The following is a 27,337-nucleotide window of genomic DNA, read 5'->3' as shown; positions in this document are numbered from 1 at the left end:
AATTTGTGAAGGTAACAAAGAATTAGATTTAGGGGTCAATTGATCGTTTGTAAAGGAAGAAGAGTTGATTGTTTATGTCAATTGATTAATTACAACCTGCCCCTCCACTCGGTCACAGCACCATCACCTTCTTCTTCTTTGTCTTCTCCAGTTATTTCGAAAACTAATTGCATGTTAGATTTAGGGTCTTTTCAATTTAGAGAATATTGAATCTGATAGTCTGCTATTAATGATGCACAATAGTGGTATTGATAATTGATATTTCAACTTCAAGAGATTGAGGGGGTGTTGATGTTCTACAGCAAGAAATCGAAGATGGGAAAGAAAAGGTGAATAAATTGATGTTTGTAATTGATTTTATCTGATTGATCTGTAATTGTCTAATTGATGGTCCGGTAGAGTTTGAGCTGGAGAACGTGAATTGGTAATGGACCTAATGGTCTATTAGTTGTTGATACAGGTGACTGGTGGTGGTATGCTACTGGAATTACAGAAATAGAGAGTTGGGTTTGAGCTGAAATTGAAGAAGAGAACAAGAAGAATGTTGTTATTGTGAATGTATGCTTTACAGGGAAAGAACATGAAGCAGTGAATGGTTATTGCACTTTGAATTGATTTTGACTTAGTTTTGGCGAGAAAAACCATGGAAAAAATTGATCTTTCTTCCATTGATTTGTATAATTGAATGAATGCTTAACTGATACAGAACTATGAAATTACTTTTTTTTTGGTTATCTGCAAGTTTAATTACGTAATTGTAACTGGAATAGGTAAAAACCATGTACTGGTGTTGTACTGGACCGGTACCCGAGGTCCAGGTACAACTCCAGGTCAGGTACATGTACCGGTCCTCCAAATGAGGTACCAACCAACACCAGGTACAGGGACCAGATCCATAAGAGAACCGGGTCGTACCGGACTCTGTGCATCCCTAATGATAATTGATGAATATGATGATGAGTAGCCTCCATACCCGTCTGATTTATGGGTAAAAAATGGTTCAGTCCAAAACCGCACAAAAAAGAACAGATTAGTCCACTCTGATCCAACCAGAAACAGATTAGTCCAAAAAATATATAAAGACGCTGCTATCCTTCGCACGCTTTTAATAAACCACACATGCAGCGAATGGATACAGTTTTGTAACTGACACCATAAACGTGGTTGTGACACATAGCTTTAAAAAAATTGAATTAAAAATTGAATTAAACGGCATAACGGACAAATCATTTATTCCTTCTTTTTCTTTTGAAGACTGAAAAGCAGAAGAAAAAAATAAAAACTACTCATACCCCAACATTTTGAACCCTAGAAAATTTTCAATTCACAGAAACTTTCAATCAAAAACCCTAAAATCTTACTAATCAAAATACCTAAATGATTGCAGTATCAGTAACATCATGTTGAAAGGAAAAAAAAATAGTTTCAAAGACAAACGCACCAACAGTGGAAGATTCAACATCAACTGAAGAAGAAATTCCATCAGTTGCGGTAGAAGAAAATCAAAAATCAACATCACCAAGAACGAGATCAAAGTCAGCATTAAAAGATTCAACACCAATTTCATCCCCAACTTCATCAGTTGCTACAGAAGAGGTTCGGAAATCAACAGGACCTAAAACGAGATTGAAGAGATCATTAGAAGATTCAACATCAATTTCAGTACCAGAAAGTTCAAAAACATCTCTAGCTAAGAAGAAACCAAACCCTTCAAATCCTCCAAATACTCCAAGGTCTTCAAAGCCTTCAACATCTGTTATCTCAAAAAAAAGGTAACAATTCAAGTCCAATTTTGTCTATTTTTGAGCAATTTTTATTCAATTTCTTGTACATGTGTATAGATATGTACACCGCCATGTTGTTGCAGTAATTCATGTCTAGTTTTATCTTGTTTTTGAGCAATTTTTGTGGGAATTGTTGTTGGTGTGTACAGATCTATACACCGCCATGTTGTTGCAGTGATTCATGTCCAGTTCTATCTGTTTTTTAGCAATTTTTATTGGAATTGTTGCTGGTGTGTACATACTAGTACACCACAATGTTGTTGCAGTAATTCATGTCATGTTCTGTCTTTTTTAAAGATGTTTCTGTAGCAGTGTACTGGTTTGTACACCAGCATGCTATTTCAAATTCATATGGCCTAATGTGTGTGTTGTGTCGTCACTTGTGTTTACCGGTGTACACACCTTTGCACCAGCATGCTATTTCACCTTCATATGGCCTGTTGTGTGTGTTGTCAACCTGTTGTGCCGTCACTTTTGTTTACTGGTGTACGTATCTTTGCACCAACATGCTATTTCATCTTCATATGGACTAATGTGTGTGTTCTCAACATGTTATCCCATCGTTTTTGGTGTTGGTGTACACATCTTTGCACCAGCATGCTATTTCACCTTTATTTTGCCTGTTGTGTGTGTTTTAAAGCTGTTTTTGATAAATTTCTGTATGAGTGTAAAGATTTTTACACGCACATTGATTTATGACATGTTGTGTGGGAACAAATGTTGCTTTAGTTAGTTTTCTGTAGGAGTGTATACAGCTATACACCTGTATGATATGGTCTTATTTATGTGTACAGTGATATGATTTGTACTTATATGAGTATAATGAATGTATTATTCTTCTTGGTTCATTTTCGTAGATACCAACAAACCATATAGGTCAAGTTTCCATGCCTTCAGTGACTTTGTGAATAGAAACCTTGAGGAAGATGAAACAAAAAGAGGAGAAAAAGTATGGTTCACCAATTATCAACTAGAGAAGCAAAAAGAAGGACCATTCTTGCATGTTATAGATATCTTTGTCCACAAAAAAGCAGACCGGAATGATGAGGAAGATACAAGTAAAAAGAGAGATGATATATGGATTAAGAACCCAAACTCAATTCTGAAAATTGTGAGACAGTACCGCCATGAAATTTGTGACTCAGGGGGACATTATTTCATGTTTGATACTACCAAGAAGAACAAGCAAGTGGCAGTAAAGAGTGAACCTGAGGATTTGTTTCTATTTTATGGGATTAAGATGGTGCCAATGGAATTTGAAAAAGGGGAAGATGTAAAAACTGCAGCTGAAAAAAAATATGGTCCGCTGATAAACAGATTGACTCTTAAGAAACGAACTGAGCTGGGAAAAAAAGATGTGGAGGAGGAAATCGTACGTATCATGAAGTTAAAACCAAAGTCGAAAATGGAGATTGAAATAAATGCTGAAGACTTAGTGGTGTTGTTTACTATGTACTTGTGTATCACTGTCTTTTTTACCCATGAAAACGGAAGTATGATTAGCAAGAACCAGTTTGCACACTATTTTGAGTCTTTGGATAGGATGAAGAGAACTTGCTGGCCAGTTCATATACATGAGTATATCATGGCGAGCATTAAGAAACATCAGGATTCACCAATTAAAGTTAATGGTTGTGTGCTTTATCTGTTGGTGAGTTTACATGTGCACACAGTTGTACACCTGAGATATATATTCACCATTTTAAATAATTTTGTTCATTGTGTTTGTTCCTTTCTCTTACATTTCTAACTATTCACCTATTTGTTAATGCGGGATTGGTTTGCTGAACACAACAAAAGCATGAAGCCAAGCAATGAGGAAGGTGTGCCAAGGCTTCTTAGGTGGATCATCAGCGATGTCAGTAATACAATCGAGAAAGAACTGAATGATTGCATGAAAAAGGTATCTCAAAAAACTTTCCTAGAATAGTATATATACATTGATATACACCTTTAATAAGGTGTACAGGATTGTACATTGTTGATAGATTTTTAAGAAATTTGTCTTGTGTACAACAATGTACACTCTTACAACATGTGTAAAAAATTGTACACCTGTGATCAATGTTGATACTTTGGCATGTTTTCAGATGCAACCAGGATGGTTGAAGGCTTATACTGATGAAGAGCGATTGCTTTTGGATGAGTACCGGAGGCAGAACGAGAAAATAGCATAGATGCTGTGAAGGAAAAGCTGCGCATTTCAGATATGCGAAGAAAGGAGTTGCATGAGGAGCTTACTGAAGTTCTGGATAGTCAAGAAAGGCTTCTTAGTTTCATTGAAGAGAAAAGACTAAAAGTTAATGAAGTTGGTCTAATGAACTTGACAGAAAGACGAGTTAATGATTTCTGTAATAACACTTTGAATGAAATCTTTAAATGTGCAAAGGAAATACAGCTTGAAACTGAGGAGGATGAGGAGATTGGGGAGGAGGAGAAGGAGGATGAGGATGATGAGGATGGGGAGGAGCACAAGGAAGATGATGAGATTGAGGAGGATGAGGAGGAGGATGAGGAGGAGGATAAGGAGGATGGGGAGGATGGGGAGGGGCACAAGGAAGATGATGACATTGAGGAGGATGAGGAGGAGGAAGAGGAGGATGACAAGGTTGAGGAGGAGCACAAGGAAGATGATGATGATGGCGATGACAATGACAAGGAGGAGCACAATGAAGATGGTGATGTGCATGATCATAATTATGATGATGATGGTGATGACAATGACAAGGAGGGTAGCAAGGGTGGTGATACGCATGATCATGACAATGACAAAGAGGGTAGCAAAGGTGGTGATGACGAGCATGGAACTGAATCTGAAAGGAATGAAGTTCCGTCTGAAACTCCTGAAAAGCAAAGGTACAACATCAGTTTTTTTAAATTTGCAAGTCATTTCTTTTTTTATGTGTGTACATAGTCGTACACCAGTGTGTGAAAGCTAATACCTTTTCTCAAAACTTGAATCTTTTTAGCACTCCTTCACCAAAGACCAATGAGGCAAATGAAGAAGAGGATGGAAAGGATGGAACAAGCCGAGGAGTTGAGTCTGAAACTGATAACAAGCCGAGGTATATAGGTAGCTCGCATTTCTTCTCATTTTCTATATATGTGTACCAAGATGTACACCTTAGTGATGTCTTCTGTGTGTGTATCAAGATGTACACCTTAGTGATTTCTCATTTTCTAAAAAAAATTGCATTTTTTTTAGCACTCTTCTGCCAAAGGAAGTTGAAATCGCTAAAGGTCAAACTGATGAAATTGACAAAGTAGCTGGGTTTGAAGCTGCTAACAAGCAAAGGTATAAAGAAAATGATCTCAGCTTATATATATATATATATATATATATATATATTTGTTGTTTTTAGTATGTGTGTACAAGGATGTACACCTTTATAACTTCTTCTGAATTTATGTACCTGTACATTGGTGTAAAACTCCATACACCATTGAAAATTCTCATAAAAATTTCATTTTTCAGTACTTCAATGCCAAAGAAAAGTGTAATCAATAAAGATAAACAAGACCAAGTGAACCTTGATGACCAGAATGTGATGGATGGAACTCGAACAGCTGAAATTGATGAAGCTACTATAATTGTAGCTGAAGCCATATGTCAGTTGGATCCTAAAGAAGTCCTTTTACTCACACAAGGAGAAGAATCACATAATGAGACTTATACATCAATTGATGACCTTTTAGATAACTTGTCTGAAACTGTGTTCGTAAAGCTTGAAAAAGGTTGTTACAGAACGGCACCATCTGAAGTGAAGGAAAAGATGGCAACCCTGATTCGCCACGATTGTCCAAGCTTTGCATTATTGAGCCAAGAAGATCCAAAAGAAGAGTCGTCGCAAAAATCATTATCCAATAAAGATGTACGAGAAAGGATCATTGAAGAAGCAGTGCAGTTCATTCAACAAAACCATAATGAATTTTTTAGCAGCCAAGAGGTAGAAGAAGAGAAGACGACTCCAGTGAGGACAAGAGCAGAGGGTAAAACCAAACGAGTTATGATAAAAGCTGATACAAAAGGCAAGGGGATCAAAGAGGGACAAGAACCAGGCTATCCTGCGCCAATAAAGAGAAAGGGAGATGTATATTGTCCTCACAATCCATTGCCAGATGTTCGTCTATCACCACTATGCCAAGCTATGCAAGCAGGACAGGACAAAAAAAGGGTAATTCTTTGACTACGCAAGCCTGGAGTAAGTTCGTAAAACACCATTAAGAAACATCAGGATTCACCAATTAAAGTTAATGGTTGTGTGTTTTATCTGTTGGTGAGTTTACATGTGCACACAGTTGTACACCTGAGATATACATTCACCATTTTAAATAATTCTGTTCATTGTGTTTGTTCCTTTCTCTTACATTTCTAACTATTCACCTATTTGTTAATGCGGGATTGGTTTGCTGAACACAACAAAAGCATGAAGCCAAGCAATGAGGAAGGTGTGCCAAGGCTTCTTAGGTGGATCATCAGCGATGTCAGTAATACAATCGAGAAAGAACTGAATGATTGCATGAAAAAGGTATCTCAAAAAACTTTCCTAGAATAGTATATATACATTGATATACACCTTTAATAAGGTGTACATGATTGTACATTGTTGATAGATTTTTAAGAAATTTGTCTTGTGTACAACAATGTACACTCTTACAACATGTGTAAAAAATTGTACACCTGTGATCAATGTTGATACTTTGGCATGTTTTCAGATGCAACCAGGATGGTTGAAGGCTTATACTGATGAAGAGCGATTGTTTTTGGATGAGTACCGGAGGCAGAACGAGAAAATAGCATAGATGCTGTGAAGGAAAAGCTGCGCATTTCAGATATGCGAAGAAAGGAGTTGCATGAGGAGCTTACTGAAGTTCTGGATAGGCAAGAAAGGCTTCTTAGTTTCATTGAAGAGAAAAGACTAAAAGTTAATGAAGTTGGTCTAATGAACTTGACAGAAAGACGAGTTAATGATTTCTGTAATAACACTTTGAATGAAATCTTTAAATGTCCAAAGGAAATACAGCTTGAAACTGAGGAGGATGAGGAGATTGGGGAGGAGGAGAAGGAGGATGAGGATGAGGAGGAGGATGAGGAGGATGGGGAGGAGCACAAGGAAGATGATGAGATTGAGGAGGATGAGAAGGAGGATGATGATGAGGATAAGGAGGATGGGGAGGATGGGGAGGGGCACAAGGAAGATGATGACATTGAGGAGGATGAGGAGGAGGAAGAGGAGGATTACAAGGTTGAGGAGGAGCACAAGTAAGATGATGATGATGGCGATGACAATGACAAGGAGGAGCACAATGAAGATGGTGATGTGCATGATCATAATTATGATGATGATGGTGATGACAATGACAAGGAGGGTAGCAAGGGTGGTGATACGCATGATCATGACAATGACAAAGAGGATAGCAAAGGTGGTGATGACGAGCATGGAACTGAATCTGAAAGGAATGAAGTTCCGTCTGAAACTCCTGAAAAGCAAAGGTACAACATCAGTTTTTTTAAATTTGCAAGTCATTTCTTTTTTTATGTGTGTACATAGTCGTACACCAGTGTGTGAAAGCTAATACCTTTTCTCAAAACTTGAATCTTTTTAGCACTCCTTCACCAAAGACCAATGAGGCAAATGAAGAAGAGGATGGAAAGGATGGAACAAGCCGAGGAGTTGAGTCTGAAACTGATAACAAGCCGAGGTATATAGGTAGCTCGCATTTCTTCTCATTTTCTATATATGTGTACCAAGGTGTACACCTTAGTGATGTCTTCTGTGTGTGTATCAAGATGTACACCTTAGTGATTTCTCATTTTCTAAAAAAAATTGCATTTTTTTTAGCACTCTTCTGCCAAAGGAAGTTGAAATCGCTAAAGGTCAAACTGATGAAATTGACAAAGTAGCTGGGTTTGAAGCTGCTAACAAGCAAAGGTATAAAGAAAATGATCTCAGCTTATATATATATATATATATATATATATATATTTGTTGTTTTTAGTATGTGTGTACAAGGATGTACACCTTTATAACTTCTTCTGAATTTGTGTACCTGTACATTGGTGTAAAACTCCATACACCATTGAAAATTCTCATAAAAATTTCATTTTTCAGTACTTCAATGCCAAAGACAAGTGTAATCAATGAAGATAAACAAGACCAAGTGAACCTTGATGACCAGAATGTGATGGATGGAACTCGAACAGCTGAAATTGATGAAGCTACTATAATTGTAGCTGAAGCCATATGTCAGTTGGATCCTAAAGAAGTCCTTTTACTCACACAAGGAGAAGAATCACATAATGAGACTTATACATCAATTGATGACCTTTTAGATAACTTGTCTGAAACTGTGTTCGTAAAGCTTGAAAAAGGTTGTTACAGAACGGCACCATCTGAAGTGAAGGAAAAGATGGCAACCCTGATTCGCCACGATTGTCCAAGCTTTGCATTATTGAGCCAAGAAGATCCAAAAGAAGAGTCGTCGCAAAAATCATTATCCAATGAAGATGTACGAGAAAGGATCATTGAAGAAGAAGTGCAGTTCATTCAACAAAACCCTAATGAATTTTTTAGCAGCCAAGAGGTAGAAGAAGAGAAGACGACTCCAGTGAGGACAAGAGCAGGAAGGATGAAGGAAGCAGAGATGTTGAAGACACAAGCCGCTAGCAAGTTTTCCAAGACACCACAAAAGAGAAATGCAAAAAGAAAGCTAGATCCTGATTTCACTGCCGAGGGTAAAACCAAACGAGTTATGATAAAAGCTGATACAAAAGGCAAGGGGATCAAAGAGGGACAAGAACCAGGCTATCCTGCGCCAATAAAGAGAAAGGGAGATGTATATTGTCCTCACAATCCATTGCCAGATGTTCGTCTATCACCACTATGCCAAGCTATGCAAGCAGGACAAGACAAAAAAAGGGTAATTCTTTGACTACGCAAGCCTGGAGTAAGTTCGTAAAACACCATGATTGAATCTTATAAAAAAATTTATGAGCACAACTTTGTACACCATGTTAACATTTCCTTTATGTTTCCGCAGCTCTGTAGCTTGGCAATTAACAAGCCTGGATAATCCAACAGTCAAGGAAGATATTTTGATTGTTGGAAGAGTACTTCGTGAACTGATGTTCAACAAATATCTGGACCAGGAGGTACTCTAGTTTTACATCCATCGACTTAGAAGAGCACTTGTCAGAGATAGCATTCGTCCTCCAGATCGTAAAAAGTACCTGAGCTGTGAAATTATGAGTCCTACTGCATGTGTAAGTTTCTCAAAATAAATAGGAAATGCCATGTATAGTTACTTTAATATGTATTGTGTACATAGTTGATTGACATGGCGTGTTCTATGTGTTTTTAGATTTCTTTAGATGTGTACATTGATATACACCAATATGCATATATGATTGACACATGGTCTGTTAAGTGTTGATTGTTAGATTTATTTAGCTATTTACATAGATGTACACCAATATGCATCTATGATTGACACATGGTCTGCAAATTCTTGATTGTTAGATTTATATAGGTGTGTACATAGGTGTAAACCTGTATATCATACATGGATATACGGTCTGTTTTCAGGTTTGCAATGTTTGATTTCTTAGTTTTCTGATTAAGGTGAGCCTAATTAATTTTGTTTTCTAACAAATTATTAATTGCAGTACTATGTCAAGTATAATATCACCAGCGAGGTGGAAAAGCTTGTGGTTAATTTCATACGAGACATGCCTGAGAATCTGGAAGTTCTTGTAATCCCTATCAATCACTCTTCAGATCAAACGAGGATGGGATTGCACTGGTCACTTTTGAATTTTGATTTTGAAGTCAATGAATGGAAATGGTATAACTCGTTACACTCAGAAAATGAGCAGTCATATCAAGACGATGCAAAGCAACTAGCAGCTGTGGTACAAGTGGAACTCAACAAGAAGAAATCATTGAAGGGTCACCCACCTATATAAGAGCACAAATTAAACATCATGCCATGCCCTTCACAAGGAATCAACCCGGACTGTCTAATATATACTTGTTACTTTATGAAACGAAGTATGAAGACAACAAAAGGTATGGAAAAAGGTCAGCAGAGGGCCGAAGACATTTGTCAGCAAATGAGATCAACATTGGTGGCCAAAATGTTGACAAAATGCGGATGGTATGAAAAGGTGTGGGATATAGCAAAGGACGAGGAGCATAATCAGTGGCGCAAGACTATAGGAAAGCAACCATTGAAGAGGAAGAAGAGTTTTTAATCTTCATTCAAGATCACTTTCTAAATTTCTTCAAATTTCAGTTTTTATTACTTTGTTTATGACTTGTCACTTTGTTTATGACTTATCTCTTTTCAAATTTCAGTTTTTATCAATTTGTTTGACTTATCACTACTAAAAGACCTTGAATTAATATTTTTATTATTTTCAATATTAATGTTACAAGTTTCTGACTTATCTCATTCACCAGGCTTTGAAATATTAAGGTGTACTTGATTGTGCACAGTTACTGACATAGCAGAAAATGTTTAGAAGGTGTACATAATGGTACACATGTACTGACAGATTTTTATACTTGATCAAAAGTATAAAAAATTGAAAACATAAAAATATATTACTAAAATTTGTATAGCATGTAGAACTGAAAAACATGAGAATTGAACATAGCAAAAGTAATAACTAATTATACAGATCTGAAAACATATAATATTACTGAGAAAAATAGACTAGAAGCATCCATTGTACACCAAGGTGTACATAGTGGTACACCTGTAAAAAAACAGGTAAGAAAAAATGAAGTTTACAGGAAGGTGTACATAATGGTACACATGTCCTGGCACTAATTATCCACGCCAAAAGAATATTGAAAAGACAGAGAATCTTTGAACAAATGAAACATAGAAAAAATCATCAAAGCATGGGGCAGGTAGCTCTGTTATGGTGACCAAGAGTGAAGCACTTTGTGCACATCATTTTCCTCTTTTGCTTCTCATGTGCATTCTTCAAGCGTTGTGTTCTTCGTCTACCCGGTGGAGGAACAGGAATAGGAACAATAACCCTATCATTAAGATCATAAGACTGCGGCTTGTCATAATTGGGGATTGGCAAGATGATCTCCTGGTATGTCCTGTTGTACCATTCGGTGGTGAAGTATGGCTCAACAAATGAATAGATGTTTTCTCTAGTAGCTTGAATGGCAGCACAAGCATGCGCACAAGGAAAACCATTCACTCGTCACCTGTGACATGTACAAGTTTTCTGCAATAGATCTACATAATGAGTCCGGGGAGACCTGACTTCATACAATCTTTCCATGGACTGAACAACAGTCCAAGTACGACCAATGTCAATGTTTTCCTTTAGTAAAGCCTCATATTCAGGAGTGAGCCTAGTGTTGAATGTTTCCAGACCTAATATCCTTCTCTCAGACATTTTCTCCATAACCTTCAAACTAACATAATAAAAACACAAAACATAAAATCAAAAACATGATCCAAAAGGAATGCGGATAAAACATGTGTACATTGTTGTACAAATTAAGGAAATCCATGTGTACAATAATGTACACACAGTTGCAGAATCACAGATGAACACATGTACAAGTATCTACAGAGCAAGCAAATCCATGTATGCAACAATGTAGACATACTTGCATAAATAAAAAACTAAACATAAAACGCACTGTATCGCATCGAGAAGAACAAAAGCAGGCAACTTTTTGAAAGGAAGAACCCAGTTATTGAAGGAATCGTCAAAAGTTGAAGAGTGAGCACCATATCTGCATATAGGGAAAAACGCATTTGCCCATTTCTCCTTTGGAACAGTCCTGATATAGTTAGCAACATGTCCAGCTCCAATTGCATGCATTCCCCTCAAAGCTTCTTCAAAGTTTGCTGGTGTGTAAGAGTACGCAGCTTTTTAAAACAAATCAAGAACGAGCTTCGAATTCACATCACCTGATCCAATGGGGAGATTGCATTTGATGTGGTAAAAGAAATAGCTGTGATGTGAATTAGGAAAATATTTTGGAATGCACTGCAGAAGTCCTTCATGACGACCACTAAGGAAAACAGTCGGACGACCATCGACAACATGTTGAAGATTCTCCAGAAACCAAAACTAATTATCTTTGTTTTCAGAAGAAACAATAGAAAAAGCAAATGGGTAAAACTCATTGTTTCCGTTGATACATGTTGCAGCCATAAGAGTACCCCTGTATCTACCAGTAAGGAAAGTAGCGTCCAAGTAAATCATGGGTCTGAGATACCTATAACTATGCTTGCAAGCACCGTAACAAACAAATATCCTCTGAAATCTACCGGTTCCATCCTCAACTTCAAACTTCACATAGCTATCGGGATTAGTTTCTTCAATTGCTTTGACATACCAAGTAAAATCGTTATACGACTTCTCGTCATCGCCATATTGTTCTTCAAATACAGTTTCTTTCCCTCTACGGGCATGGTGATACTTAATATTGGACCCATAAGTTTTCTTGAAAAGTGAAATGATCTGTCTGGGTTTTAAGCTAGGATCACCCTGTAAATTGTCAGCGATCAAATGCTTCACTAACTTGGTTGTCACCGCAGGACTCTTCAACCTCAAACCAACACCACAACTATAAAAAAAAAAACTGGAATAAGTAATGTGCACCACAATTTACACCTAATAAGATCTCAAAACCAACACTATGAACATACACACAAACCAAGCAAGAACATGTAATTTAAGAGTACAACAAGTACAATGCACTACAATGTACACCTAAAACAAATCTACATATATAAGATGCACAATTTACACCTAAACATGAGTAATGTGGATTAGTATGAAAACCACTAACCTGTGAGCGTTAGAATCTTTCAGCACGAACCGTGAAGTATCACCATTCACATGCCCAAAATGAATCCTCCAAGCACAACCATCTTCTTCGTATTTTGCAGTAAAACGAGTTTTATCATTTTTAAGAATATCAATCTTGTGACCAGTAGCCATCTTGTACTTATCGACAGCAATCCTAACAGCTTTAACACCACCCATGAATTCTCTACCAATCTCGTCAAATACATAGTTCCATCCATCGATAATAAGAGGCTTCCCCTTGTCTGCATCATGATCTAACACCCTTACCATCTTAGGACTTTCAGTTTCACAAGCAGACTTAGAACAAGAACCAGAACTACTGCTGCAACTAGACTTAGAACCAGAACTTCTGCTACAACTAGACTTAGAACGAGAAGTATGATTCGGAATCATATCCACATGCAAATAGACATCTTCATTATCAATAAGAATCATGAAACCAATTAAGCTTTGCAGTTGTATATCACCTGTCACAAAAACTACTTGAGCATTGTCCATATAGCTGAAACATATACTCCCAGGAGACAAAGACCTCCAGTGCTTGCATGCTAAATGCTTCAGTTCTTCTACCGTTATTTTAGAATTAACACGAAAAACAACAGAATGCTCACCATGATTCAAAACAGCATTAATAAACTTGTCAGTCTTATTTGGTACCCCTACATATTACAAAAGAAATGATTATAAACATCTGAAGCTTCAATTTCATACAACCTAAAAAAGTAAACGGTGTACATGAAAGTACACATTTAAAAAATGCCAAAAACATCAAGTAACAGTAAACCTAGATAAAAATACACCATCAACTAAGCTCCAGAATCTTACTGGAACAAAAATAGAAGACTAGGATATAGTATCAGTTCAATTTCATATCATGCATCATAAAACTAAAAAAATCAACATCAAGTAATAAAAATCGAATTTATCTAGTATTAACAGTAAATCATCATCATCACGAGAATCAAAATCTACTATGTAACAAAAGATCAACTAAAGATCATACGAATTGATATCATCAACTCATAAACTCAAAAAGACTAAACGTCAGAAACAATACCTGAAAATTAGATTGGATTACAACCAAAAGAAAACTAACCTGAGGTTGAATTCGGCTCCATTAGCAATCAAATCCAATCTAAGATCTACAAATCTGATAATCACCTCCGAAATTAAACCTGGAACGATCTATCTCTCACTCCGTGGTTTCTTCAAATCTGAGACTAAGAATTTTCGACTCTAGAACTGGATCGAAGGTAACCTGAGTTGAAATATGATGAAGAAACGATTAAATCCTCACTGAAACTTTAAAACGCCTCCCAAATCATCTCAGAGCGGCATCCTGTTTCGAATTCAAGTTTCAGATCCAGAAAATTCGATTTCAAAATCATGTTTTATATACCATAAATCGTTCAAGGGTAATTATGGAATGGAAAACTCGCAAAATCGGGACTCGTCCGTGAATTTGGACTAACTCGTCCAAATTTGGACTAATTTATTTTAGGCAGATTTTTTTTGGACTAGACTGTACTGTACTGGACTTCTGATGGATGGACTAAAGCGTCCTAAACCTAGTAACTTTGGGACTAAACGTCAATTTCTACCTGATTTATTCCAAATCAGTCAAAACAACTCCAACCCGGATACACCGGTTTGACTCAAGATTAGGGATTAAGAGTCAAGACCTCTCTCTTTATTTTATTTTTTCGTTCTCAAATCTCCAACCCTCCTCAACTCGGCGGAGAGAAAGCAGCAGAAATGTTAGATATCAATCTCTTCAGAGTAGACAAAGGAGGCAACCCAGAAATCATCCGTGAATCCCAACGTCGTAGATTTGCAAGTGTGGAACTCGTCGATGAGGTTATATGCCTTGATAAAGAATGGCGTCAACGTAAGTAGCTAAACTTGTTGTGTTCTAGGGTTTTTTCTACGGAGTTTTTGAGGATTTATAATATTTTTTTTTAGGTCAATTCGAGTTGGATAACTTGAGGAAAGATCTGAATAAGATCAATAAAGAAGCTGGGGAACTTATAATTGTGAGTAGATTTTTGTTTTGTTTTATGTGTATGCTTGGATTGATTGATTTGGTAGTTTTTTAATATGATTGATTGATGTTTTGTGTGTGTTGGAAGTCTGGTGAAGATGCCACTGGAAAGATTAAAAGCTCAGAGAAGTGTAAACAGTCAAAAGCAGCAAAGGATGCTGAAGTACAAGAAGCAAAAGATTTGTTGTATTCTAAGTTGGATTTGATTGGTAACTTAGTTCATGATTCTGCTCCTGTTGACAATGATGAGGTATATGATTATATTCCTTGGTTTTGATTTTATGTATATTTGGTCTAATTTTGCACTCGTCAAATCTGAAATGTATAGGTCTTTCACTGGAGTTAATTTTATTTTCTTTTACAGGCTAATAATTTGGTAGTCCAACATGGGGAGTGAAAAGGACAGAACCTAAGTTGAAAAATCATGTTGAACTTGTTGAGCTTCTTGGGATTGCTGATCTCAAGAAAGGTAATTAACATATTTTCTGATGTCATATTTTCTTCTTTGGTCTGACTAGCTTTGTTGGTTATGGTAGTAGATTCTAAGCATCACGCTTATATAACTCGATTGACACAAAATAGCATTATATGCTTAGTTTCAATCAATTACCGAATATGATACCAGCCTTTGTGATAAGAAAAGTTGCCAGGACATTTGTGATTGGACATATTTGCAGATTTTGGAAGGGTACAGTTGGATGATGTTTGGAGTAGAATTGTTGGTTTTTTACAAGTTTTTTTTTTACAATGGTACAGCGTATAAGCTATCTTAAAACACTAAGGCCGATTCCTATGGGTATGCCAAACCATTATATGTGCCATATATGCACCCTCTATGAATATGCCAAAGTGCCAAACATATATGCATATGCGATGGAGTTTCCATCGGGTGATGGAGACTCTATCGGGTGATACCATCTGCAACGATGGTATCTTTATCTCCGAATAATTTTTTATAATAAATATAATTTCTCCTTTTCTCCCACTTTTTCATTATTCTGATATATTTTTATATCTAAAGGGTCCCATTGAAAATATCCCATTTGCTAAACTTTTATAAATACCCCACCATACAAACCCAAATATATTTTTTATTCATTAGGGTCCCATCCAAAACAATTAAATATATGTTTTTAATCAAATTTCCATATCAACCATGGTGGGGAAATTTATTTGCCATGTCATATGGCATGTCAACCAAATTTTTCCAACATGGTGCATAGGAATAGGCCTACGAATAACAATTTTGTATGTTAGCCACAGTGGGCAATGCCATCCTATATTGAAAATTAAAATAATAATGCAAAGGATCAGTTTAAACACCATACAGTGTTTATGCATGATTTTAGTTAAAGGGAGAGCAAAATGTGATCCGATGAGCGCAAAAATCGTAATCGACTTAATAACTAGGGTCAACTTATTATATTTATCTAAATCGGTCCAAAAACCCTTGCTTGCAGCACAAACTCTTCACACAGAATCAAAATCCTTATTCTTTCTTCTTGTTGTCTTTTCTATCGTAAAAAAACTCACGAACCCTATAAACATCTTTAAATTAAGAAAAAAAATCTCATATCATGTACGAGTTCTAAAGGTGGAGATACATTGTTCTCCCACTGACAATACCGAGTAGGGTATGAAATTAAATGAAAAAGGGAATTGTACATTCTAACATTATTTACACACAGATCTCGTTATGAAAAAACTGCTCCGTTGTCGAAACTCAAAATCTTTAGCATCATTACGGCCACTGATAAGCTTCTATGGAAAAAATACCTTGTAAATCTCAGTAGGTTCTTTTAAGTTCCAAGTAAAAATGCATGAACGAATTAGAATAGTAGATACGTAACATAGACCTCACGTTAAACCTAGCCATGATACCATGGGAATAGGGGAAGAGAAAAACACTAATCAAAGCTTCATGGAGAATTACCCATCTTGTAAATAAGCAATTGTATACTACTTACTCGTAATTCGTAAAACACTAGGATGATGTATACTTAATGCAGGACTAGAAATCAGAAACTAAATTAGGGCGAATAAACAAAGATAATTGAATTGAACATAGGATTGATAACAGTAGAACGTTAGATAATTGAGTCTAGGTTAAAAACCCATTACTCTTCAATATTCAATAGATTATAGTCGTATGAAAATATAATAAAAGTCTGCCTCCTAAAGAAAACCTAATAGCCTATTTATACTAGAAAGATAACCTCTACGAAAAGAAACCTAAATTAAATACGGAAACAACTAAAAAAACACCCCTATTTTATAGGACATTCCTAGATTAAAAACATTCCTAATTAAAGAGACATAAAATGCCTTTGCATCGATCACCCCAGTTTGAAAGAAAGCTCGACTACAACGAGCACGTATTCTAAATTTCTAGCACATATCGCCTCGTTCTCATTCTCCAGTACCCTTGTATAATATCCAGCTGATCTCCCACGATCAAAAACAAAACTCAAACCTTCACTTCTGGTACTGAACTTAGCTACATCAATTGCAGGCATCCATTCCGTCCTCCCGTCTTTATATTCAGAACATAGTAATTTCTCATCATTATTTTCTATTTTAAAACCAACCACCACCTTGTTCCTTTTCGACTTCCCTCGATCAAAAACAATAACTACATGATTTAATCACTGCTGTAGTAAGAGATTGCTGTAACTCTTCCTTGTTGTTGGTATTCGGCAAGATAGGTCGGGAATGAGTTTCTCTTCATGAGTAGCATTCATTAACTTACACTCTTTTTGAACAACATCCATAGTTAGGGATGCAGTCAGAAGCATAAGCCAAAAAGGTGACCATACTATCAAGGATACTAAACGGTAACCTGACCATCGTTTCACATACAAAGATGTTATCGAAATACGCTCTTGCATTGCATGCATAAGGTTGTAGCTTCCTTCGATACTGGTACATAAATCTGTCTCAATATCATATGTTTCCAAGCTTGTCTGGTCCTCCATTACTAATGTTAAATGGATGATAATCTCCATCTTTCGTCCCGCCGACATGTTCATTACATGGTCATCAGTGGTTGCTCTTACTTCTTGGCGTATACTCCCTATACCAGCACAAACCTCGCCTTTATTACTGATACAAAGTGGCACAAAATCAGGTGCTCGGTTAATTGGAACCGCTAAGGCACCAAACGAAGACTGTTTTGTTTTCCCACGATCGAAAACAAAACTAATAAGTTGTCCTCCTTGAAGCTTGTGATGCATTAAATAATCAGTAGCTATCTTTGCACATAACGCACTGCTTCTGTTGCCAGTTTCTTTTAAAACAGATAAATGGTGCAGATTGTAAGTCCTGCTACTCAGTAAACATTCGTTCGCATCTACTACCCTAAGAATAATATCGACTAATGAATTCCTTAAGGCTGCAACCAAATATTCTAGCCAAACAGTAAGCATAATCACCAAGAAAATAGAGACTACCCATAAAATAGAGACTACCCATAACCTGTGCTGACAGTAGATCAAGCCAGTCGAGATACTGTCTAACTTTTGTTGTGGCTGAAGGTCGTGTACACAAACTGTTCGCAATGAACAAGACAGACCAGGAGCAAGTCTTTCAGCAAGAATTATAGTCGTTACTGTTGTCTCTTTCTCCACTAACCGAATAATCATCATATCCCAACCAACAAACATCTTATAGCAGTTCTGATTGTAAACAGATTCATCTGAAAGAGTCATTCTCCAATACTTCTAGTACCTCGATGTTCAGATTTCTGCCAACAATTGAAAACACTTCCACCATTACAGAGTAAGCACTTCCTTCTAGTACCGAAAGTCTCACCTTGTAGTACGGACTGGCCATAAGTCTTTTCATGCTCAACAGAGTAGCACGTGTCCACTCCAAGGTTTTCTTCTTGTTGGTGATCGCACACACCTTGTGGTGGGTACGTCTTATGCCATCAGCATGCACTTCTCCTTCCTTTCCAATTTGTTCCTCAAAGAGACTGTCACTGGATCAACGTCATGTTGGGATGACATTAGTACTCAACCTCGCATATCTCATTTGCAACAGCGCGACTGAGAATCTCACCTTGCAGCACCGACTGACAACAAATCTTTACACACTCTCTTAAGGAATGCATGTTCACTTCTAGGAAATCTTCAGTCATTGTATCCGTCTCACTGTTAGAGAAAATTCGACCCCGAACTCTTTTATAATTTTCTGCACACGTTTCCGTAGGTCAAAACTTGATAGACTCTGCCACACGTGAAACTTGAGTTGCATGATTAGAACATTCATAATAATATACCGGTGGAATACTCACGAAGTTTGAGAAATCCTCCGCCATAACGTTCCTCCCGCAGTTAAAGAGAATTCCCCCATAAATTTTACTGAGGTAATTGTCTCTACAAACTTCTTTGTGGCTAACCTCTCCCTTGTGATGGTCTGATCTCAAATTAGGATCGTCTACATAAAGTTTGTACTATATATAGAGCTTGAGGTTTCAAACAGAGATCATCTACCACATGTATCTGATTCTTGTAAACTGAATGAGCTTGGTTTACAGGAATACTTATAATGCTTGTCTCTTTGCTGATAAGAGTATCAACAGGACCTGCTGTACACAAAACTTCCTCTTCAACTTCTGGATCGTCTCGTTGGATAAAAGGAACAATACCAGCAGAAGCAAACAAAACTTTTTCAACTTCTGGGCAACTATCGCAGTTGTAGACTGGTGGTAAGTCCGAATCAACCACGACTTTATCATTACTCTCAAATTCATCGTATTTCGGCTCTTTACTGACAAATTCATCATACTTCATGTGGTCCCTGACAAATTCATCATATTTCAGCTCCTCAACGACAAATTCATCATATATCGGTTCCCCTGACGTGTCTTCATCACTATTAGCCTCAATGAAGTGAACTTGTTTCTTGTGCAGTCTGCTTGTAATCCGAGCAACTGTTGTTGATGTGCTGGTTTCCTTTGTGCTCTTACTAAGGTCACGTTGGCGCAACTGAAACTTCTTATGCGTCTTCATCATGTAATCTGATGGCAGAAATTGTTTGTGTAACTTCTGTTTCATGTGATCCCATGTGTTGATTTTTGCTTTGCCTTGCCTCATACGCTGTTGTTGTAGCCTTTTCCACCATTGTAGTGCTGATCCCTTCAACTTAAAATTGACAAACTTCACTTTACAAGTTTCGGTCATAGGCTGCCATTCAAAATATTTCTCTATGCTCCCCTCCCAATCTAGGAAATCTTCTGCAAGCATCCTCCCAGCCATATCATCCACTTCGACTTTAAGTCAAAAAGCTTTGAGTAACATGTTCTGTAATCTTCCACGATGTGATACAAAAAAACACGGTTTACGAAAAAGATTTTCATTAAACACGTGTTCATCATCCTTTGGTCCTCCTTCCGGTGAATGCAAAGGGGTGCATTGAGAGAATACTGGATTCTCATGAACAACATAACGGCGATTCTTATTGACTTTTGTGTCCATCTTCTTCAGAAACTCCTTTCGGGGAATCTAAAGGTTTGCGTCGACCTTCCGCGTCCCTGTTGATGTAGCAACATGTCCTCAACCAAGGTTCGTAACTCGAGAACATCAGTGTTTCCATCACCTCTACCACCACCTTTATTCCTACCTATCATTATAGAAACTAGGGTTTGTTGGTGTGTTTTGTTCTAGCGCCAATTAATGCAAGACTAGAAATCAGAACACTAAATTAGGGCGAATAAACAAAGATAATTGAATTGAACATAGGATTGATAACAGTAGAACGTTAGATAATTAAGTCTAGGTTAAAAACCCATTACTCTTCAATAATTTAATAGATTATAGTCGTATGAAAATATAATAAGAGTCTGCCTCCTAAAGAAAACCTAATAGCCTATTTATACTATACTAAAGAGATAACCTCTACGAAAAAAACCTAAATTAAATACGGAAACAACCAAAAAACATCCCTATTTTGTAGGACATTCTTAGATTAAAAACGAAACATAAAATACCCCTGCATCAATACTACTTACTCGTAATTCGTAAAACACTAGGATGAAGATATAAGAAGGAATTTGAGACTCGTTCATACCATAATACACTTATATTTTATTTTAACCTGTAGTTTAATGTTGTTCATAAGAAAGGAGTAGTCAAAAGAAAATAATTTTTTTTTCAAACGCGTGTCAAGATAATGTGAGTTCATATGGATATTTTTGACCGAGTTTGAAAAATATAATGAGTTTGTCTTGGTTAGTGAGTCGAACACGATTTTTGCTCTCCCTCTAACAAAAATATTTAGCGTTGCCTCTATTTAACATTGGCGGTGTTTTAAACACCTTTCACTTTTAACTGGTGTTTTAAACATCAACAGTGTTTAAGCGTCACGCGATGTCAGAAAACCTCGTAAAAGTGAAAGGTGTCTAGAACACTGTCAATGATTGATATAAGCAGTGTTTGAAACGTCGTGTGGTGTTTTAAACTTCGGAATATCAAATGGCAGTATTTCAATTTCATAGACTAATGGAGAAGGTTTGATGAAATGGCAGAATCAGGTTATAGTCAAAGAAGTATTTGCATATTGGGCTTTAGATCAGGAAATCAAGTAGCTGATAAACTATCCAAGGAAGCTAAATCTTCTTGTTTACATCAAACCTAGCTTTCTTCTATGCCTAATTTTTTGTTATCTTTTCTAGCTGTTGATGTTGTAACAACTCTGCCTAATAACAAAGTGTCAGTTTCCAATGTAATTTCCCTTCCTATTTTTCTAGCTGATTTACTGATTGATAGTGGGTCAAGTTCCGGGATGATCTTCTCTAGTGTTTCGCTTTCCGTTTCTTTTTAGTAATAGATGGTAGATGGTATAAGTACCATTTTACATTACCCATTGTGGATGCTCTTAACCATAAATAAATTTACAGTCTGTTTTGTTGTAAGATTTCAAAATTCTAATATCTGCACTTGTCACTCTTTAGTTTTTGCATATTGAAAAGATAATTAGAAACTTTTGGATTTATTTCTTTGGGATTGAATGCATATTGCAAATGGTATTTCTCAAGTCTTCTATTGTTAAATAGGTGCTAATGTTGCTGGAGGAAGAGGTTTCTACTTGAAAGGAGTTGGGGTACTTCTCAATCAGGCACTTATCAGTTTTGGTTTCACATTCTTGGAAAACCGAACCTATACCCTCCTACAAACTCCATTCTTCATGAAAAAAGATATAATGGCAAAATGTGCTCAACTAGCTCAATTCGACGAAGAACTTTACAAAGTAAGAATTTGTTTTTACTGTTAGGTGTATCTGAGTACTATTTGGCTCATTAGGAGACGAAACTATTAATTATTGCTGGTGAGTTGCGAAATAATTATTTGATCAGAGTTGAATGCTGTGTTTCTAGATTTCAGAAAGACAGCTATATGATGTTAACCGAAACTTTGTTCATGATTGGGTTTGATATTTGACAGGTCACAGGTGATGGAGATGATAAGTATCTGATTGCCACAGCTGAACAGCCACTGTGTGCATATCATCTAGATGATTGGATCCATCCTACACAACTGCCAATAAGGTTAACTGTGATGATATCCATATACTTCATGGCAGATTTTTACTTCTTTTTTAGTTCTCTTCTTCTCTCTCCTTTTTCATATCAATTTTGTGGATTATTTTTCAAGAAAGAATACAAGAAAGAATATTTATCAAAATATTAAGTTTAACCGTATTAAAATTTAGAGAAACCAAATTGTTGCAGCAACATACCTAAATGTTATTCTTTCCTATTTTTCCAGATACACAGGATACTCTACTTGTTTCCGCAAAGAAGCTGGTTCACATGGTCGAGATACTTTAGGTATTTTTCGAGTTCATCAATTTGAGAAGGTAGAACAGTTCTGCCTGACCTCTCCAAATGCTACTGACTCCTGGGAAATGCATGAGGAAATGATTAAAAACTCTGAGGACTTCTATAAAGAGGTATTGGGTTTTCTTTGTTATTCTTACTAGAAAGATTGATAATGGATCCTTCGAAAGTGTCATGGATTATTCCACAATGATAATTCAGCATTTATGTTTTTCTAATATAAATCTTCTGCTACAGCTAAACTTGCCCTATCAAGTTGTTTCCATTGTTTCGAGTGCTTTGAATGATGCAGCTGCGAAGAAGTACCATCTGGAAGCACATTTTCCTGCCTCAAATGCATACAGAGAGCTTGTTTCTTGCTCAAACTGTACTGACTTCCAGTCTAGAAGATTGGAAATTCGATTTGGGCAGAAAAAGGTATCTTCCTTTTATTTGGCATTATTTTCTTATGGATGAAGCTTTCTTATAGTAACTAACATTCGAATGGTCGACTTGATAGTTGTATTGAAAGTTTCTTATTGAATATTTGTTGCAGATCAATGACCAAGTGAAACAGTACTGTCACCTGTTAAACTCAACCTTAACAGCAACAGAAAGAACCATGTGTTGCATCCTTGAAAATTATCAGAAGGAAGATGGTGTTGAGATTCCAACAGCTTTGCAACCCCTCATGGGTGGCTTGACCTTCATTCCATTCCAAACTCCCCCAACAGTTGAAGGCAAAGGGAAGAAAAAGAAAAAGTAGATTTCAAGCTCGTGAAATATGCTTTTGATTGCAGTGATATCGTAACCTTGTTTGAGTATTTGTTAAGCTTCTTGAATCTGTTATTTCTTTAGTCAAATTTAAGTGAAAAACAAGGTTTGGGTAATGATTTAAATCTTAGATTTGGTTGTTCTAGAAAATGTAACTAATGAGTTTAACAAATACTAAAGAATTAAATCTTAGATTTGAATAGTAGGAGGATATTATAAATCTTGTGTGGACTACATATACTCCAACCCCGATCATAGGGAAATGCTCCGCTATTTGGGCATAGAGGATGCCATAGCAGCCTCTCGATATATAACTGTCCGGCGAGATCATGACAGCTTGGTGCGCTTATTACATGTTTTATTTGCTTGGAGGAGGCGACTTCAGTGCTGGAAGATGTGGTCGCGCTTAATGGTTCGCCTATTCATGGCGATATCTGCTATTCCGAGTCTTGTATCTTCAAAGATATATAAATAAGAGCGAGATCAATTGATTCTTGCCAAGGCAAATTCGATAAAATTCCAAATTTAGTACCTCAGCTGGCAAATTCGATAAAATTCCAGATTTAGTACCTCAGCTGGGTTGGTTGAGAGAGGTAGGGAATATTCAGGGTGCTAGGGATATATTTCTATTAACTGATGAAGATTTCGCCTTGCACATTTTTGTTCAGATTTTCTGATTATTTTGTATCAAAGTTAATGACAATCCCCATGGTGTGTGGAAGTACGTATGGAGGAGGAACCACAAAGCTAGTGGACTGAACGTAGAGTTAAGTGTCGTCATATTGGTTAAAGTCGAGGCTCCGGAGAAAGGGAAGGATAAAAAGGAGTTGGGAGCTTCTTGTTGATGACGAATCTCCTCAGAAGGTTATTAGAAGGGGAAGTTCTTTGCCTCTCTTGTCCAGCTCAAAGAAGAGGATGCGCCCTTCCGCGCTGAAACAATTGACAAGATCTATGCAAGTTGGTAAAACACGATGAATGTTTTATAGCTGTGCATCCGAGTCCTAGGACTATCATTCAAATCAATATTTGTCGTGTTCCAATAATAATCCAATAAGATTATTATATGTTAGTAATGGGTTTCGCATTTGCATCCTAGTAGGCGTAGGGTATTCATTCTGTGAAAGTCTTAACTTTAAATTTTTCTTTCCTCAAGGTACGACCTTCAATCTTCTTCACTTGTTTAGTTGGTCTGCTGAATTGCACCCACCCTCGGAGTCTGAACTGAATGCAGTGTTGTTGCCTCGGCAAAGTTTTATAAATCATATGCGTCTGATATGTTTATGAGGATGCTTGAATTGAATCCTTATTCCATGTCATTGCAGCTTCTGCTAGTGTAGTTTTGCCAGAGAAAACATAGAGGCCATCGCTAATCTGTGTTGCAAACCTCAAAAATTGGCTAGAAATATGCTAATATATTGCTCTTAACCAATACATTTTAGGCCTTCGTTATGTTAGTTGTAATAACTGGATGTTAAGGAGCATGATATATAACTAAATAAGGCATTGGTAACTAATGAATGAGATATTCTTGACACATATACTTTTGCCATTTGCACCACCAACCACCATAGGATACAAATTTCTCTTTTGTATTCAACAAATTAGCATTTTCGTGTTTTTTGCAGTTAAATATTATCTGAATGATAATTCACTTATTTATTCTATGTACCGAGAATTTAGTTTGAGCTCCTGATACACTAACCACTCAGCCGCCTGATTTTTTTAATTTTCAGAACTAGAAGCTCAAGACCTGCCTTTTGGGAGTCTGCCTGCGTTCATTATTATACATACTTAAGAGTTCTCCTAATATAGAATCTGTTTCCCTGCGGATATCACAGGTTTTAACCTAGTTTATTTGTCATTACTTTTATATATACACGGCACTCAAAGTAACTCATTTTCAAGTCAACATAAGTGTGTCGCTTTAACGTTTGGTAACGTTCAATTTCCAGCACGATGACAAGCCTGCATTAAATGAATATCGTAAAGAGGTATTTATCAAGCACTTCACAAACTTTAGGTGAAATCTTAGATCTGAGATCTATAAAGTTAGTTTGGTTTTAATACCATATCTGGTTATTATCTAGGTAAAATCTTATCCAGACGACATAGGAGGAGACTACTCAGATGCAGAGTTATCTTTGTCGTGCATGATATGTCACTTAAAGTTTGTGGAGATTAATGATATTTGTGGATGTGCTGATGAACTGAAAATTTTAGAGATATTGTTGAAACATGCCACAGTCTTGGAGAAACTGGCACTCACCAGTGATGCAACTGAACAAGACTACCAACAGAAGAAACGTATGGTGAAATTTAGTGAGATGCTGCTAAAATTTCCTACAGCCTCTAAGAAAATCCTTCTTAAAATCCTGAGTAAGTTCTCTTTGTGATATCCATTTTATTATTCTTTTTTTTCATACCCTATCTAATCAAAATATCGAGGAAAGGTTGCCTCTTTTCTATTGTGCGTTGATTAGATAATGAATATTGGATGGACCTTCGATGTTTTTACCTGTTAGACTATTATTGTCTCTGCGGCAAGAAATTTTATTGATGACTACGTATATCTCTGGTTTTCCAATCACTCTTTTCAGGCGCTGTCGGATGTTTATGAATTTGCCAAACAGTAGAAGTGTTTAAGAAGTGCCTCCACGCGGTACACACGGGACTGAGGAAGTCATCAAGTAGATAAATATAGTTGATTGATAGTTTTTTTCTTGTGATGACAAGATCTTCAATGGTCTTGAGCAGCACCTGACAAATGTTTGAGAGGAGTTCGGACCTTTCATGTGAAAGGATTGCTCCTACCTAGTAATGGGTTATTTTGTTTGTCCAGACTTGTGACTTTCTGAACTTAAAACTGCTTAGGTTTTGTCAACAGAAACTGCTTAGACTTGTGCAGGAACTGCGTTTTAGGGCATACATGAAAATTTGAGGCATAGAAAATGATGACCCTAACAAGGATGGGGTGATAAGGGATATTCAAGGAGAGATAAGTTACTTAGTTATTCTCGATTAATTTATTAAATTACTTATTTATTATTTATTTTATCATTTAAATTTTTAAATTTAAACTTTTTTTTCGTATTTTATTGTTATTTTTTAAAAAAATAAAAATTGAACTTTTTTTTTCTCCCTTCTCTGTTCCCTGTAACAACCGAACCTAGTGTTATGCGAATTAAAAGACATTTAAAATTAAAATTAAAATTTAAAAAAATTAAATTTAAAATTATTTAGAAAATAAATTAAAAAATATATATATATTTTTAGTTTATATATTAAGGAGACATTTTTATACAAATATATATATATATATATGTATATATTTATATTTAAAAAAAATTTAAAATTTAAAAAAAATTTGAACCTAATATTTTTAAGAAAATATAAAGAATAAATAAGGGCAGTTTTGGTATTAAACAAAATATATAGATAAGGGTTTTTAAGATTACTACCTAATAACCCGTTTTTGTCTTTATATGATATGTCCTGAAATTTTTAGGGATGCCCTAAAACATGATTCTTGTGCAGTTGTCCACCCTTCCCAATGGATTTCAAAGCCTAAAATTTGAAAAATGTTGGGTGTCCAAGCCCATTTCACCTCACTTGCACCCCTAAAATTCTTTTGCTCCCCTTTAGTCAAAAGTCTGGCTTCGCCCCTGAGTCTCTCACTTGGATCATCACTTGTTGGACAGTTGAACTTGTCATGTTGAAATGCTCGAGTAACATGTGTGCATGATTTTTAGACAAGGCAAACCTTGATTGAGCCTTGAGTCAGTCAACTTCTTAGTGTTGGGGATTGCACGTCCTTAACTATTTTAAGTGGTGTTTGTATCCTAGGAATAATTATTGATGATAATTTTAAAAAGTTGACACAGCAAACAAATTTTATTATCAATAAATAGTGCACTGTTTCATCCATGGGCATTTTTATTTCATTTTATGTTGACAAAGTGATTTTTCAAGATTATAGATTTTCTTTTTGAAATTTTCAAGTTAGGAAAATATTTAGATAACACCTGGGACTATATTATTATGTTTGTAATCTCCCAAAGGCCAAGGAA

The 27,337-nt window shown here is 36.3% G+C and overlaps 2 protein-coding genes, 1 long non-coding RNA gene and 1 pseudogene across 3 annotated transcripts; all 4 read left to right on the top strand.

The window, feature by feature from the left end:
- Positions 1-3,993: 3,993 nt before the first annotated feature.
- Positions 3,994-5,971, top strand: LOC113316186 (cilia- and flagella-associated protein 251-like). The gene is made up of 5 exons (XM_026564404.1): positions 3,994-4,122; positions 4,294-4,640; positions 4,754-4,849; positions 4,990-5,079; positions 5,260-5,971. The coding sequence occupies exons 1-5, from the start codon at positions 3,994-3,996 to the stop codon at positions 5,969-5,971; spliced, it is 1,374 nt and encodes a 457-aa protein (XP_026420189.1).
- Positions 5,972-6,619: 648 nt separating this feature from the next.
- LOC113316185 (myelin transcription factor 1-like protein) lies at positions 6,620-9,750 on the top strand. Its single transcript, XM_026564403.1, has 7 exons — positions 6,620-6,748; positions 6,929-7,030; positions 7,082-7,278; positions 7,392-7,487; positions 7,628-7,717; positions 7,898-8,705; positions 9,451-9,750. Exons 1-7 carry the CDS (start codon positions 6,620-6,622, stop codon positions 9,748-9,750), a joined length of 1,722 nt encoding a protein of 573 aa, XP_026420188.1.
- A 4,596-nt stretch (positions 9,751-14,346) lies between these two features.
- LOC113318574 lies at positions 14,347-23,490 on the top strand (annotated as a pseudogene).
- A 1,657-nt stretch (positions 23,491-25,147) lies between these two features.
- LOC113317806 lies at positions 25,148-26,151 on the top strand. Its single transcript, XR_003344029.1, has 3 exons — positions 25,148-25,261; positions 25,358-25,646; positions 25,868-26,151. It is a non-coding gene; the product is annotated as an uncharacterized LOC113317806 (long non-coding RNA).
- Positions 26,152-27,337: the final 1,186 nt, after the last annotated feature.

Source organism: Papaver somniferum, chromosome 10 (genome assembly GCF_003573695.1).
Source record: "Papaver somniferum cultivar HN1 chromosome 10, ASM357369v1, whole genome shotgun sequence".
Lineage (NCBI taxonomy): Eukaryota > Viridiplantae > Streptophyta > Magnoliopsida > Ranunculales > Papaveraceae > Papaver > Papaver somniferum.
The sequence above is the reverse complement of the archived record's forward strand: the minus strand, read 5'-3'. Positions and strand labels throughout refer to the sequence as shown.